This window comes from Eleutherodactylus coqui, chromosome 2 (genome assembly GCF_035609145.1).
Source record: "Eleutherodactylus coqui strain aEleCoq1 chromosome 2, aEleCoq1.hap1, whole genome shotgun sequence".
NCBI classification, from domain to species: domain Eukaryota; kingdom Metazoa; phylum Chordata; class Amphibia; order Anura; family Eleutherodactylidae; genus Eleutherodactylus; species Eleutherodactylus coqui.
In genome coordinates, this window is record NC_089838.1 from 133,383,637 (window position 1) to 133,400,075 (window position 16,439).

Consider the following 16,439-nt stretch of genomic DNA (forward strand, 5'->3'; position numbering starts at 1 on the left):
TATTCATTCACTAGAGGCAGTGGGGCCTTTCGTTTTCAAAAAAGGGAAAAAATTATATTTGGCTGCAGTCTTGCGCCAATTTATTTCCTGCCTGTGAAATCAAATCACTGGTAATACAGCATGCTGAGGGGTAGGGGTAGGCCTAGAGGACGTGGACGCGGCCGAGGACGCGGAGGGCCAAGTCAGGGTATGGGCACAGGCCGAGCTCCTGATCCAGGTGTGTCGCAGCCGACTGCTGCGCGATTAGGAGAGAGGCACGTTTCTGGCGTCCCCACATTCATCGCCCAATTAATGGGTCCACGCGGGAGACGGTTATTAGAAAATGAGCAGTGTGAGCAGGTCCTGTCCTGGATGGCAGAAAGTGCTTCAAGCAACCTATCGTCAACACGCAGTTCTGCGCCGTCCACTGCTGCAAATCCGAATCCTCTGTCTGCTGCTCCTCCTTCCTCCCAGGCTCCTCACTCCACTACAATGACACCTGCTCAGGAGCGGGAACACTCCCAGGAACTGTTCTCGGGCCCCTGCTTTGATTGGGCAGGAGTGGTTCCTCTCCCACCAGAGGAGTTTATCGTCACTGATGCCCAACCATTCGAAAGTTCCCGGGGTCCGGGGGAAGAGGCTGGGGACTTCCGCCAACTGTCTCAACAACTTTCTGTGGGTGAGGAGGACGATGACGATCAGACACAGTTGTCTTGCAGTGAGGTAGTAGTAAGGGCAGTAAGTCCGAGGGAGCAGCGCACAGAGGATTCGGAGGAAGAGCAGCAGGACGATGAGGTGACTGACCCCACCTGGTGTGCAACGCTTACTCAGGAGGACAGGTCTTCAGAGGGGGAGTCAAGGGCATCAGCAGGGCAGGTTGGAAGAGGCAGTGCGGTGGCCAGGGGTAGAGGCAGGGCCATACCGAATAATCCACCAACTGTTTCCCAAAGCGCCCCCTCGCGCCATGCCACCCTGCAGAGGCCGAGGTGCTCTAAGGTCTGGCAGTTTTTCACAGAGACGCCTGACGACCGACGAACAGTGGTGTGCAACCTTTGTCGCGCAAAGCTCAGCCGGGGAGCCAACACCAACAGCCTCACCACCACCACCATGCGCAGACATATGATGGCCAAGCACCCCACAAGGTGGGACGAAGGCCGTTCAGCGCCTCCAGTTTGCACCCCTGCCTCTCCCCCTGTGCCCCAACCTGCCACTGAGATGCAACCCCCCTCTCAGGACACAGGCACTACCGCCTCATGGCCTGCACCCACACCCTCATCTCCGCTGTCCTCGGCCCCATCCAGCAGTGTAGTTCAGCGCACCGTCCAGCCGTCGCTTGCGCAACTGTTGGAGCGCAAGCGCAAGTACGCCGCCACACACCCGCACGCTCAAACGTTAACCGTCCGCATAGCAAAATTCATCAGCCTTGAGATGCTGCCGTATAGGGTTGTGGAAACGGAGTCCTTCAAAAGTATCATGGAGGCGGCGGCCCCGCGCTACTCAGTTCCCAGTCGCCACTACTTTTCACGATGTGCCGTCCCAGCCCTGCACGACCACGTCTCCTGCAACATTGTACGCGCCCTCACCAACGCGGTTACTGCCACGGTCCACTTAACAACGGACACGTGGACAAGCACAGGCGGGCAGGGCCACTACATCTCCCTGACGGCACATTGGGTGAATTTAGTGGAGGCTGGGACAGAGTCAGAGCCTGGGACCGCTCACGTCCTACCCACCCCCAGAATTGCGGGCCCCAGCTCGGTGGTGGTATCTGCGGAGGTGTATGCTTCCTCCACTAAAGCACCCTCCTCCTCCTCCTCCTCCTCTGTCTCGCAATCAAGATGTGTTAGCAGCAGCATGTCGCCAGCAGTCGGTGTCGCGCGGTGTGGCAGCACAGCGGTGGGCAAGCGTCAGCAGGCCGTGCTGAAACTACTCAGCTTAGGCGATAAGAGGCACACGGCCCACGAACTGCTGCAGGGTCTGACACAGCAGACCGACCGCTGGCTTGCGCCGCTGAGCCTCCAACCGGGCATGGTCGTGTGTGACAACGGCCGTAACCTGGTGGCGGCTCTGCAGCTCGGCAGCCTCACGCACGTGCCATGCCTGGCCCACGTCTTTAATTTGGTGGTTCAGTGCTTTCTGAAAAGCTACCCACGCTTGTCAGACCTGCTCGTAAAGGCGCGCCGGCTCTGCGCACATTTCCGCAAGTCCCACACGGACGCTGCCACCCTGCGCACCCTGCAACATCACTTTAAGCTGCCAGTGCACCGACTGCTGTGCGACGTGCCCACACGGTGGAACTCTACGCTCCACATGTTGGCCAGGCTCTATGAACAACGTAGAGCTATAGTCGAATACCAACTCCAACATGGGCGGCGCAGTGGGAGTCAGCCTCCTCAATTCCTTTCAGAAGAGTGGGCCTGGTTGGCAGACATCTGCCTGGTCCTTGGTAATTTTGAGGAGTCTACCCAGGTGGTGAGCGGCGATGCTACAATCATTAGCGTCACCATTCCTCTGCTATGCATCTTGAGAAATTCCCTGCAAACCATAAAGGCAGCTGCTTTGCGCTCAGAAACGGGGGCGGGGGAAGACAGTATGCCGCTGGATAGTCAGGGCACCCTCCTGTCTATTTCTCAGCGCGTACAGGAGGAGGAGGAGGAGCATGAGGAGGATGAGGAGGAGGGGGAAGAGACAGCTTGGCCCGCTGCTGACGGTACACCGGCTGATTGCCTGTCATCCTTTCAGCGTGTATGGCCTGAGGAGGAGGAGGAGGAGGAGGAGGATCCTGAAAGTGATCTTCCTAGTGAAGACAGCCATGTGTTGCGTACTGGTACCCTGGCACACATGGCTGACTTCATGTTAGGATGCCTTTCTCGTGACCCTCGCGTTGCACGCATTCTGGCCACAACGGATTACTGGGTGTACACACTGCTCGACCCACGCTATAAGGAGAACCTGCCCACTCTCATTCCCGAAGAGGAAAGGGGTTCGAGAGTGTTGCTATACCACAGGACCCTTGCGGACAAGCTGATGGTAAAATTCCCAGCCGACAGCGCTAGTGGCAGAAGGCGCAGTACCGAGGGCAAGGAAGCAGGGGAGGTGCGGAGATCGAGCAGCATGTACATTCCAGGCAGTGCAACAGTCTTTAAGGGCCTGGCCAGCTTTATGGCTCCCCACCAAGACTGTGTCACCGCTCCCCAGTCAAGGCTGAGTCGGCGGGAGCACTGTAAAAGGATGGTGAGGGAGTACGTAGCCGATCGCACGACCATCCTCGGTGACGCCTCTGCCCCCTACAACTACTGGGTGTCGAAGCTGGACACGTGGCCTGAACTAGCGCTGTATGCCCTGGAGGTGCTTGCTTGTCCTGCGGCTAGCGTCTTGTCGGAGAGGGTGTTTAGTGCGGCTGGGGGAATCATCACAGATAAGCGTAGCCGCTTGTCAACCGACAGTGCCGACAGGCTAACACTCATCAAGATGAACAAAGGCTGGATTTCCCCAGACTTCTGTTCTCCACCAGCGGACAGCAGCGATACGTAAGCAATACGTAGGCTGCACCCGCGGATGGAAGCTACGTTCTCTCTCACCATCCAAAACGGGGACATTTCTGCTTCATCAATCTGTGTCTAATATTCCTCCTCCTCCTCCTGCTCCTCCTCCTGAAACCTCACGTAATCACGCTGAACGGGCAATTTTTCTTAGGGCCACAAGGCTCACTCAAATAATTTTTCTGAACAATTTTTATAAGTTTCAATGCGCTTAAAAGCGTTGGAACTTTAACTTGAACCAATTTTTCGTTACACTGGGCTGCCTCCAGGCCTAGTTACCACTTAAGCCACATTAACCAAAGCGATTCACCTGCCATCTTGGTTGGGCATGGCCAATTTTTACTGAGGTACATTAGTACTGTTGGTACACCAATTTTTTGGGGCCCTCACCTACAGTGTAATCATAGCAATTTGTATGTTCTTCGCCTGCACTCATGGTACAGAAAGGTGTGTGGGGTTGGCCTACACTTTAGCTACATAAATGTAACTTGGGCCTTGGCTATACTAAGGCTACTGAAATGGAACTAAGACTGCGCTCCCACTATACTGCTGCTTCAGAATTGTTACTGGGGCCTGTCTTGAGTGCTACTATTGCTGACATGGAACGAAGACTGCGCTCCCGCTATACTGCTGCTTCGGAATTGTTACTGGGGCCTGTCTTGAGTGCTACTATTGCTGACATGGAACGAAGACTGCGCTCCTCCTATAATGCTGCTACTGATATGTTAGTGGGGCCTGTCCTAATGCTACGGCTGAAATGTTACGAATTCTGGGCTCTGCCTATACCGCTGCTAATGGTATGTCTCTGGGGTGTGGAAACAGAGGCTTCCCAAAGACATGATGGCGGCGAGGCCATTTCCCACCAACGCGGTTACTGTTAAGGTGCATATAACCACGGACACGTGGAGAGGACACGTAGTGCCTCAAAAACATCCCCCTCCTCCTCCAACAGGGAAAACATTCTTGGCAAATGCCTTTGCATTGGTTCGTCTGGTGGCAGTCCAAGAATTTCACCTTTACCGACACAACAAGAGAGCCCCCACACCATCCCCCTGCCACGGCCCACTTAATCCTGGCCGCATTCCGAAAACCAACAAAATACAACCGTGCTACTAGGTCCGCAGTCACCACCACATTACCACCAACGCGGTTACTGTTAAGGTGCATATTACCAGTCTGACTGGGGCATGCAGACACCTTGACAGAATGAATAGTGTGTGGCACATAGGTTCCCCATTGCTATGCCCACGTGTGCAGCTCCTGATGGCGGTGGCACAGGATTCTATTTCTCATTGCTTCTGTACAGCATTGTGGGCTATCGCCCCGCCCCTTTTAAAGAGGGTCGCTGCCTAGCCGTGCCAACCCTCTGCAGTGTGTGCCTGCGGTTCCTCCTCATGGCAGACGCACTTCTAAATAGACATGAGTGTGGCGTGGCATGAGGGCAGCTGAAGGCTGCGCAGGGACACTTTGGTGTGCGCTGTGGGGGGGGAGGGAGGGCGGTTGGGCAGCATGTAACCCAGGAGAAGTGGCAGCGGAGTGTCATCCAGGCAGTGATTGTGCTTTGTTGTAGCTAGTGTGGTGCTTAGCAAAGGTATGCAATGCTAATGAGGGCTTTTCAGAAGTAAAAGTTGTTGGGAGGGGGGGGCCCACTCTTGCCGGTATTGTGGCTTAATAGTGGGACCTGTGAACTTGAGATGCAGCCCAACATGTAGCCCCTCGCCTGCCCTATCCGTTTCTGTGTCATTCCCATCACTTTCTTGAATTGCCCAGATTTTCACACATGAAAACCTTAGCGAGCATCGGCGAAATACAAAAATGCTCTGGTCGCCCATTGACTTCAATGGGGTTCGTTATTCGAAACGAACCCTCGAACATCGCGGGAAGTTCGTTTCGAATAACGAACACCCGAACATTTTGGTGTTCGCTCATCTCTAATAGAGAGTAAAACCCAATTGTCAAGTAGCATGTGAGAAGCAGAAATCCGCTTACCACGTCTCTACAAGTCTGTGTGACCACTGCTATGACTGAAGGAAGGAAAGTGTACATGTAGTGGCCTCCATCTGCTATGATAGGGGCAGACCATCCAGGAAGACATCCACCGTCGTCTGCAGGAGATTCAGGTACCGGTCCTTGTTGAGAGTCCCTGGACTGAACACAACATAACTGGGTCCAACAACGGCTCTTAGAAACACAAAAAGCGGATTTCTGCTTCTCATATGTTACTCTTTAACTTTGCAGTTGGGTTTTACTCTCTAACAGGGAGCACAATAAAATTATAATTGAAATCCATGTTCCTAGGGGCCAGCGTGCCACACCACCATGTAGCACATCCATGCCTTCCAATAAAGTATACTAATATTATTTCATTATATGCCACCAGTATTGAGATATAGCGCTGGATCAGCCTATTTGACTACCCCCTGTATAATAAATAAGAAGAGATAACTGAGTAACATGGTGCTTTGGTCTTATGTATTAGTTGTATAATAATTAGGGATGAGCGAACGTGTCCGTTACGGACACATCCGCACCCGGACACCGGCTTTGCCGAACACTGCAGTGTTCGCGCGTAAGTGTCCGGGTGCCGCCGGGGGGCGGGGAGATGCGCGGCGGCGCGGGCGGCAGTAGCGGGGAACAGGGGGGAGCCCTCTCTCTCTCCCTCTCCCCCCCACTCCCCGCCGCACCCCCCCCCGCGCTGCCACGGCGGCCCCCGAACTTTTTCGCCCGAACACTGAAGTGTTCGCAAAGTTCGGTGTTCGGGCGAAAAAGGGGCGGAGCCGAACGTGTTCGCTCATCTCTAATAATAATGCATTTGTTCAGCTATACCCTGTATTACTCGTTACATATTACAATAATTATTTTCATGTATGTTTTCATTTTATAACTTGGCAGATCATAGTTGCAATTATTTTAGCCCCTCCTACTATGATATACAAAGCTGAGTGCATTGCTACTAGAATGTAATTACCACATACTGTAGCAACTTGAATAAATTAAAAAATCTGTTTTTCATGGCCCACAAAAATTTGGACCATAATATTTTGTTGCGGGGCATTGCATTTAAATTTTTGCTAGGCTTTTCTGGATGAGAGATCTTTGTTAGGAGATGAAAGTGATAACCACTCTGATAACATTTGTTGCTCAGAAGAGCGATTATCACTTTTTAGTTGCTCCATCTAAAATCTTGCGAAGCTTATACCAGCTATAAAACATTGTGAGAGCCATGAATACTGCACAGTTTGAACCATCTTGTAACTTTGTAATGATCCTTTAAAGGGGTTATCCCAAGATAGATACCCATTAGATAGGTGATTAAAGTCTGATCAGTCGGGGTCTCACCAGAATGAACGAAGCTCTGACCATGCATGTACGTCCACTGTCTATTCATTTCAATGGCGCTGACGGAACTAGCCGAGCGCTTGTACTTCAGGAGTATTGTGGAGAATAGTATAGCTGGTATTTATCATTTTGCTTTGTTTTTATTCAGCTGTTTGTGAACCTTCATGTGGTTCACATGGAACCTGCATTGAACCCAACAAATGCCAATGCAAAGAAGGCTGGAATGGTAGATACTGTAACAAAAGTAAGAGCTGAGTTTTCTGATGGTTCCTGACCTCTTCCTTTTTGGTGTAATTCAGTCTATACATGTAAATTTAATTAACAATTACCAGGAAAACAGAAAATGGAACATCTAGTATCTTTGTTTCAACAAATAAAAAGTATTCATTGTATGGGTAATAGAGATGAGCGAGCATACTCGCTAAGGGCAATTGCTCGAGCGAGTATTGTCCTTAGCGAGTACCTGCCCGCTCGGAAGAAAAGATTCGGGTGCCGGCGCTGGTGAGCGGTGAGTTGCGGGAGTGAGCAGGGGGGAGCGGGGGTGAGAGGGAGAGAGTGATCTCCCCTCCGTCCCCCCTCCCCCCCCCCCGCTTTCCCCCGCCGCTCCCTGCCCGCCGCCGGCAGCCGAATCTTTTCTTCCGTGCTGGCAGGTATTCGCTAAGGACAATATGCGCTTGAGTAATTGCCCTTAGCGAGTATGCTCGCTCATCTCTAATAGGTAGCTATAAGAAACGATAATGGTTCCTATTGAATGACTGGAAGCAGAGATCTTGCAAAGAACTCGTAAAAAATTGATAAAGAAACTTGTGGAAACTTTTCTAACTTTACATTATAATTAGTGACCTTTATTTGCTGAAATCGTTATACTCCTTTAATACCAACTTGATAATAGCGTTAGTGTGGTTTCACAAAGGCACATTTATATGTCCATATTATGGACAAGCGTCCCGGCCCGACCTCGGGTTTACTGATCCAAACTAAGAACATCATAGAAATCAATGCATCATAGGAAAACAGTGAAACATCCAATATTTGAGAACCCTGTAAAGTCTATATGTCTTGCAGCAGAAATTGGTTCAAGTCCTGTAAGAGGAATGCAAGAAAACCTCTTCTCTGAGAAAAGTTTTCCTCCTTCACTCTAATAGGATCCACTCCAGTTTTTGGCACAAAATAGACGGACCTCACACAGACCGCAAATAAGGCCATGTGAATGTAGTCTTAGACTGAAGCCATGTTTCTATGTCGTGTTCTCATTTTCATTTCAGTAAAACAAAGTCATTAAGTTTTGACAGGTCTCCGGAGTTTATATGTCCCATTTTGTGATCTAAACAATTAAACAACTGCATGCTTAGCAAGGAAGAACTTCGTAAAAGCCTCCTTCTGCCACACAGATCTGTCGTAAACACCCACTGACTGTGAATTGCCATTTCCCAGTGTCAGTCAAAATAACCGAGAGTTTAGGGTTCTTTTTACCTCCATCAGTTTACTATAAGAGGGGCCAGACCACCACAGAAGTTTAAACTGGCAGAAAAGTTTTGGCTTCTTTCCAATACAAGCTTTTAATCTGATGATGCTGGCAGATAATGATAGGTACTATTATGGAGTGTGACAGAAATTAAAACAAGCCTCTACTTATGTATTCATGGCCTGTGCAGAACTGTTTACCAAATCTGTAAGTATGCTGAACAAACAGCGACATGGCGTAAGATTCATAATATACACATGGCAATAGCATAACAAGGGTACTACTTTAAAAGAGCTAGAAATGGAACTTTGATGGGAAAATAGTTTGAGTTCCACTGCTTGGCAAAGTCATCTGCTCTTATAAACCAGAAAATCTCTAAATGAAAAATTGCTGGAAAAAAAAAAATACTGTATTAATTTACAGACATCAATCAAAAAGCCAGGGCTAGGTCTAGATTTTCCAAATAATTATACATCAAACATTCTAGAGCATGACTTACCTTTTGATAATAGCAGTGAATAAAACACTTTTCATTAAAACTTTTTTCTATATTCTATAGACGCTTTCATAGAACATAATATGATTCCATTTTACCATACATAAAACATAGAAAGTAATTCAAACTACTCTCTAGGGTTCCTTCATACGTATCACAGTAATCTCTCGGCTGTGTCAATGTAGTTTATGATAGATTGGCATCTTTATAGTATGATATGTAATATTGCAAAGTTTTATTGTTAAGTATGTTGCAGACAACCTAGCTCTTGTGTGGTACCATACGTCTATTTGACCCCCACCTTGTTCCTTGCAGTCCTGCACTTTGAAACTGGTACCACATGAGGGTTAAGATTATGCACTGTAGTTAAACTGTAGTCACAGATCACAGCTCTGCCATAATAGAACTGAGCTAAAATACAGCAAAGAAGCAAGATCTGAGGTTAAATAAATAACAGATAATCTTCTCCTGTACAGTCGTGACCAAAAGATTTGGGACTGACACAAATTTTGGTTTTCACAAAGTTTGCTGCCTCTCTGTTCTCAGATCTTTTAGGCTGAGCTTACACTGGCGAATTTGGATTGCGGATCTTGTGATCACCGTCTGGGCAGGTGATCCGCAGTAAAACACGGGCAATGAAAGGCATGCATTTTCGCTCACACTTGCATATACAAATTGCATATTCTGGGAGCAGAAGAGAAAATGCAGCATGCTCTATTTTGCCACAGAATCCACGCGGACAGCCTCCATTGATGTCAGTGGAGGCCGTCCGACCCACGGCCCATGTGCAATTAACAATACCGTAATAGCAGGTACACAGGGTGACTGGCTGGGCTCACACCTGGAATTTGCTGCTGGCCTCTCGCATGCGGAATCCGGTTTGCCCGTGTGAGCCTGGTCACAGTCAGATGTTTCTATGGTTACTGAAGTATAATTATAAACATTTCAGAAGATTTCGAACTTTTATTGAGAAATACATCAAGTCAAGGCAAAGTCTTCATATTTACAGCCTTGACCCTTATTTTTCAAGACCTCTGCAATTCGCCCTGGCATGCTGGATATCAGCCTCTGGGCTTAATCTTGACTGATGGCAACCCATTCTTAACTAATTAGTGCTTGGAGTTTATCGCAATTTTTGGGGTTTTTTTTGTCCACCTGCTTTTTGAGGATTGATAGCAGGTTCTCAATTGGATTCAGATCTAAGGAGTTTCCTGCCCATGGAACCAAAATCTCAATGTTTTGTTCACAAAGCCCCTTAGTTATCACTTTTGTCTTGTGACATGGTGCTCCATCATGCTGGAAAAAGCTTTGTTAATCACCAAATTGCTCCTGGATGGTTGTGAGAAGTTGCTCTTAGAGGATGTTTAGATACCATTCATGGCAGTGTTAGGAAATATTGTCAGTGAGCCCTCGTTCCTTGGATGAAAAGCAACCCCACACATGGTGGTCTCAGGATGCTTTACTTTTGGCATGACACAGGACTCATTCTTCCAGATGTCCTAAACAGTCTGAAGAGACATTCATCAAAAAAACACTGCAGAGGACTAGGGTAAAGTTATTTTCTCTGATATTCTCTGGTATTGGACATGTCAGTAGTCATGGTGGTGATAGAGAACAGGCCAAGTTGGCCCCTCAGGCGGCTCTCACTGAAGCAATGGCTGCACATGATACACGAAGCAAGGCAAGCCTGCTGCCATTCCTAAGAGGTTCTGTCTGTGCATTACATTCGCAGCACCCCGAACAGGTCATAGAGTGGATAACACTGCATGCATCAACTACCAGTACTTCCCTTTCCTCGCATTTCAGTCTGCACCAGTTGACCAAGAGATTCACCCTCTGCTTTGTACCAAATCACTCAGAGACTCTGAAGCAGTCCACATGGATCAGTATAAAGCGCTGCTTGATCATTCTGTGCCATGGATGTCAACGAGGCACTCCAAACAACCAGAGAGAGAAGACCAAGACATTGTATACACTGATGTCTAGTAATGTTTTCCTTCCAAAGAGAAAGATGAGGGTGGGTCAGTGTGTGTGGTCAGCCCTGCACAGACAATATCTGTACAGGTGGATGCAGAGACATGGGTGCCAGCTCCCAGTGCTCACTGTAGCATAGTCCACTCAGCGAGAGGGGCACAACAAAGAGGAAGAGGTGGTGGAAGATTATGAGGTACTTGACCCAACATGGCGTGAAGGCAGGGAGCATCATCATAGCAGCTCAGAGGGGAAAGGAGGAAGAGGTGGATGTTGCAGGGTGTCACAGAAAACTAAAAGGGCTGTACCACCACCACCAACTACTACTAGCCTCAGCACCACCAACATTAGGCCCACAGCTATGTCTGCTCACAGGATGTGTGTAGCCTGGGCATTCTTTGAAACCACAGGTAATGACAGAACAGTGGTCAATTGTAAGATATGTGGGAAGCATTTGAAACTAGGCTAGAACATAAACAACCTCAACAGAATGTGTATGACCAGCTACATGAACTCTCACCACCCACTGCTTTGAAGAGCCCAGCTAGACCAGAGGGCAAACAGGCAGTCTCATCCTGCCCCCTCTTCCACTGCCGTTGCTGCCTCTTCCTCCTTGTTCATGCAGTAGCCTCTGAGCACAGAGAGACAGTTTTGTCTAAGGAAAGTGGCATGGGTAGTTCAGGCCTCTCCTCTGACACTGATGACCAGGCTACAGCTTTTAGAGCCAGTAATAGGAAATGGAAAGCAGATATGGAGCTGTCACCACCACCACCTTCTACAACATTGCCATTTACTCCATTTTCCAGCGTGTCCTGGGTAAGTAGCCAGCCCTCTATCTTCCAGCTATGGGAACGTAAAAAAAAATATCACCTCAACCATCCACAAGCACAGAGCATGAATGCAGGCATTGCACGGCTGCTTGCAATGGAAATGCTGCCCTCCAAGCTGCTGGACACAGACTCCTTCTGCAACATAATGGTTCATGCTAAGCCACAGTAACCGCTGCCCAGCCACCATTTCTTTGCCAAAAAATGTCCCTGCCCTGCACCGCCATGTGGGCAGATTACGGTCAGTGGAAGGGTGCATCTGACCACAGATACTTATGGAACTTCTTCGGTTCCTCCACTTCCTCCTACCAACTTTGAACACTTTCTGCATTGACACAGATATCAGTATCTCACGAAACTTGGCCTCCATATAGCACTGCCCACAGAAAATGATACCACGCTGTACTAAAACTCATCTTTCCAGGTGAGCATTTCACACCGCTGAAGAGCTGTTGACTGTTCTGCAGACCCAGGCTGACACATGGTTTGTTTTGGACAATAAAGAAGGGTGTCTTCTCCAATACTTTTCTCTATCCATGGAAGAAGTATATGGGAGGAAGACCAGTAGGAGGAGGAAGAAGACGACGACAAGGAGGATGGGGATAACATAGGAATGTGCATCGTCACCAGTAGGGGCTTTGAGACATATGAGTGACTTTATGTTGCAATGCTTGCAGAAGAATTGTTGCACAACCCACATCAAAACATCAGATCATTACTGGGTGGCCACTCTCCTTGATCCCTGCTACAAGGCCAACATAACAAATCTCATTTCCGCAGTGGAGAGGGACATCAAAATTCAGCAGTATCAGGAGATAAACTCGAGCAGAGCATTTCCCCAATGGCAGTGCTGATGCATCTGTAAGCAATTGCGGCTCTTAGGCTCATGATGGACGAGTAGGGAGCCGTAACAGCACCACCACCGATGGCAGGCGAAGTCTAACAGAAGTGTGGCATAGTTTTTTTCAGGCTGTTGTAAATCAGTGTAGGATTCAGAGTCACAGGCAGTGCTTATTCATGATGGTCCAAGACTACGTCAACACCCGCATGGATGTACTTAGACATGGTGTTGGCCCCATCAATTTCTGGGTGTGTAAGCTGGATGAATGGCCAGAGCTTGCCCAACATGTGATACAGGTGCTTGCCTGCCCCACTACCAGTGTGCTATCATAAAGAGTATTCAGCAAAGGCGGGGGTACGATAACTGACATACGCATCTGCCTGTCCACAGACAATGTGGATTGCCTGGCATTTATAAAAATGAGCTAGGCCTGGATTTCACCTGACTCTGAACCCCTACGGCAGATTGCAATGATTAGTTACAACACGCTGCCAAGTTTTATTCACATATGACTAAGCATAGATTTCTATGAAAGAGCACAGTTTGCCCTCAAGATTGCGCTGGTGCTGTCAAAGACCCATCTTTTGACACAACGTGAAAAATTTCAGGTTTTGACGGTGAGATTTTTGTGGCAGTTTTTCATTAGTTCTTTGAACTAAACCCAGAAGTGGATCCAGCAGAAAGAAGAAGTAGAATTCCTCCCTTTATATTTCTCATATCTTTTGAATTCCCCGGTGGCTTTGCCTCAAAAAAACTGCATGAAAAAGTAAACTGTCACAAAAACCTGTGTGTGAGACAACTCCTAACACCTTAACAGCCGCTCATATGCCTTTTGACGGCAGCTGTTAAGGGGTTTATTCTGATGCGCAGTCTTTTAAGTGATATCATGCATAATTACCCAGAGAAAAAAGTTAGTACATTATTTAACCCATACAGTGCATGTTATAGAAAAAAATCCAAAAACATGGCAAAAGTAGCTAATTTTGCCCATCTTGCCTTACAAAAAATGGAAGTGATCAAAACGTTGCATGGATCAACAAATGGTGCTATTAAAAAGTACAACTCATCCTGCAAAAAAAAACCCTTACACAACACCGTTGACAATAAAAAAAAATGCTAAGGGTCTTTAAATGCAGTGATAAACAAAAAATACATTTTGTTTTAAAAAGGTGTGAAAAAGTTGCAAAAAAAACTATATAAATTTAGTATTGGTGTAATTGTACTGGCCAGCCAAATTAATTTAACACATTCATACTGCGCAGTGATCGTCGTTAAAATGAAATAAAAAAAACATGCCAAAATTGCCGATTTTGTTAAAAAATTAAAAGCAATTAAAATGTCATATGTTCCCAAAAAGTGGATAAATGAAGAGTAGAGCTCATCCCACAAAAAAAGCCTTATACAGCTCAGTCAGTGGAAAAATAAAAATGCTATGGCTCTTGGAATGCGGCAACACAAAAGCAAATCTTTAAAAAAAAAAAGTGTTTTTTGTGTACAAAAATACCAAAATTGTATGAACTAGGTGTCGCTGGAATAGTTATGACCGAGAGAATAATACTATTTTATTATTTATTTTGCACACTGAACGCTGTAAATATGAAATCTAAAAAACGAATGGCAGAATTTCTTTTTTACTACCCTAATCCTTTTTAAAAAATTAATTAGTTATACAATATATTACCCCAAAATGATTGCATTTTGTCCCGCCAAAAAAAAATTGAAATATTATGGCTCTAGGAATGGGATAATGAAAAAAAGTGAAAAATTAGTTGTTCATTAAGGCGCAAATGGTCTTCATCACTAAGGGGTTAAGATGTTTGCATTTACAGGTTGAAAATATATCCTGATTAGTGATGAGCGAGCATTGCCCTTAGCGAGTACCTGCCCGCTTGAGACAAAAGGTTCGGGTGCCGGCGGCGGGCAGGTAGCTGCGGGGGAGAGCAGGGAGGGGAACGGAGGGGAGATCTCTCTCTCCCTCTCTCCCCCCCCGTTCCCACCTGCTGACTGCCGCTACTCACCGCTCCCCCGCGCCAGCACCCGAACCTTTTGTCTCGAGCGGGCAGGTACTCGCTAAGGGCAATGCTCGCTCGAGCAATTGCCCTTAACGAGTATGCTCGCTCATCTCTAATCCTGATCATATTCCATCACATGCCTTTAGGCAGGCTCAAACTTGTCCAGCGGGGAGTCAGTGAATGTCCTGGGTAACCTTTGCGTTAAGGTGTTAGAGCTTTGACCTGTTTACAGGTTCCCTGCAGCCCACAGACTTACCAATATATTTACCAATACACAGCACACCAAAATCTAACTTCCCTGACTGTGTTGTAGGACAAGTGGCAAGATGAAAGCTCTGGATAGTCCCTTTACGTATATAATAATTTTCTTTTTCAAACACAATTTGGAAAATGTAAAGTGTAAATAACGTCATAGGTGTATTTTTCTAATTTCTGTTCTCTTGAACTCTGATGTTTCAGGGTATGGAGCCAACGTTGTGAACGCCATGAGGCCAACGGGCACCAAAAACAGGCAGCACACACCTTCACCTAAAAGGACTGAAGACAAGCCTGTTCCTCCCGAGTCTAATTACATCTGGTGAAAACCAAGACATCTGAAAGATTTTACAGTACACAAAGTTCACAGTGTCCATTAACTTCCCTTGTGTTAGATAATAACATGCTTATGACATGTTACTGGTCTAATTCTCACTAGCTTCATCATTATGAACCATTGACATAACATTGACTTACGTGTAATTGTTGTATGGGCTACCTGTTAATCAGTAGGTTACTGTTTTGTTTTGTTGTCCTAGTGGTTCTTACACCCTATGTAATATATGCCCAGTGTTCAGTATTCTCATAACAAAACCTATAAGAAAGTAGTATTTTGTTTTACCAGTTTGTAATACTTTTGTAGGTTTTTAAGTCTCTATGTGGTGTTTATTCCTCATACATTTGTTTTAGCAGCAGAAAACATAAAAAGGATTTGAAATTAAATTAAGGTATTTATAATTCATTCTAAAGGCCAGAAAGAATCGTTTTTGTTTCTTGAACACTTGCTTCTAGTATGTGGCATATAAAGAACTAGTATATAAAATGCAGATTTTGTAAAGATATCATTCATATCAACAAATAAACTTTACAATATTCTATACAAAATAAAAGTGTTACATGAATTGCTTGCGATATATTTATGTTATTGATGCTGTATAGTGTGTAACTATAGTTCCCAATGGGTATTTAACTCAGAAAGCTACTTTAAGGGGTTGCCCTACAATGGACATTATCACCTATCTAAGGGTTAGGTGATAAATGTTTAATCACTTGGGGACCCACCAGTCATTAAAACAGTCCTGAGTGCCCATGTCTCCTTACTGCATAACCACAGTGAGGAAAACTTTAAATGAAGGAGTGGTCTTGCATGCAATGTGCTGCTCCATCACATATCTGGAACTGATAGTAGGTCCACCTCATAGGCATTAAATGGAGTGATGGAGTACATGCTCAACTACAACATCATTCAAACTCCTTGTCATAAATCTTTGTTCAGCCCACGGTACAATTTTTCTCTCCTGGTAGCAATCTGAAACTACTATAACACTCCAGGGACGCCTCTGGTTAAGGAGTTTTCTCTTGCCCAACATTCCCAAGCAAGGCCACTACAGGTCAAGATAACAGGGTAGCATTTTACCACCCAACAAGATCTCAGGATCAATAGATCTAGCATATATTTTTTTAGTGGGGGCTAGGCACACCCCTGGACACAGCACCTGCAAGGAACAGTGGTCATAACATGCATAACGGAATTCTGCACAACGGAATTCAGTCCCATTTAACTTCACTGAAACAATGGCAGTCTGCTACATAGTAATACTATTGAGTTTAGGCATAAACTTGGTAAGGGGGTGCTGTCTGCAGGTGGTTCATCTTAACGTTCCCATATGTAATAGCCAGGGGTGTAACTATAGGGGTTGCAGGGGATTCGA

The 16,439-nt window shown here is 46.6% G+C and overlaps 1 protein-coding gene across 1 annotated transcript in view; it reads left to right on the plus strand.

Moving 5' to 3' along the window:
• The window catches only part of WIF1 (WNT inhibitory factor 1), a 98,716-nt gene extending 83,111 nt beyond the window's left edge, over positions 1 to 15,605 (plus strand). Inside the window, exons 9-10 of the mRNA XM_066591575.1 lie at positions 7,009 to 7,104; positions 14,932 to 15,605. Coding sequence (XP_066447672.1) covers positions 7,009 to 7,104; positions 14,932 to 15,053 — 218 coding nt within the window. The 3' untranslated portion in view covers positions 15,054 to 15,605. The remainder of the gene's footprint in view (positions 1 to 7,008; positions 7,105 to 14,931) is intronic.
• Positions 15,606 to 16,439: the final 834 nt, after the last annotated feature.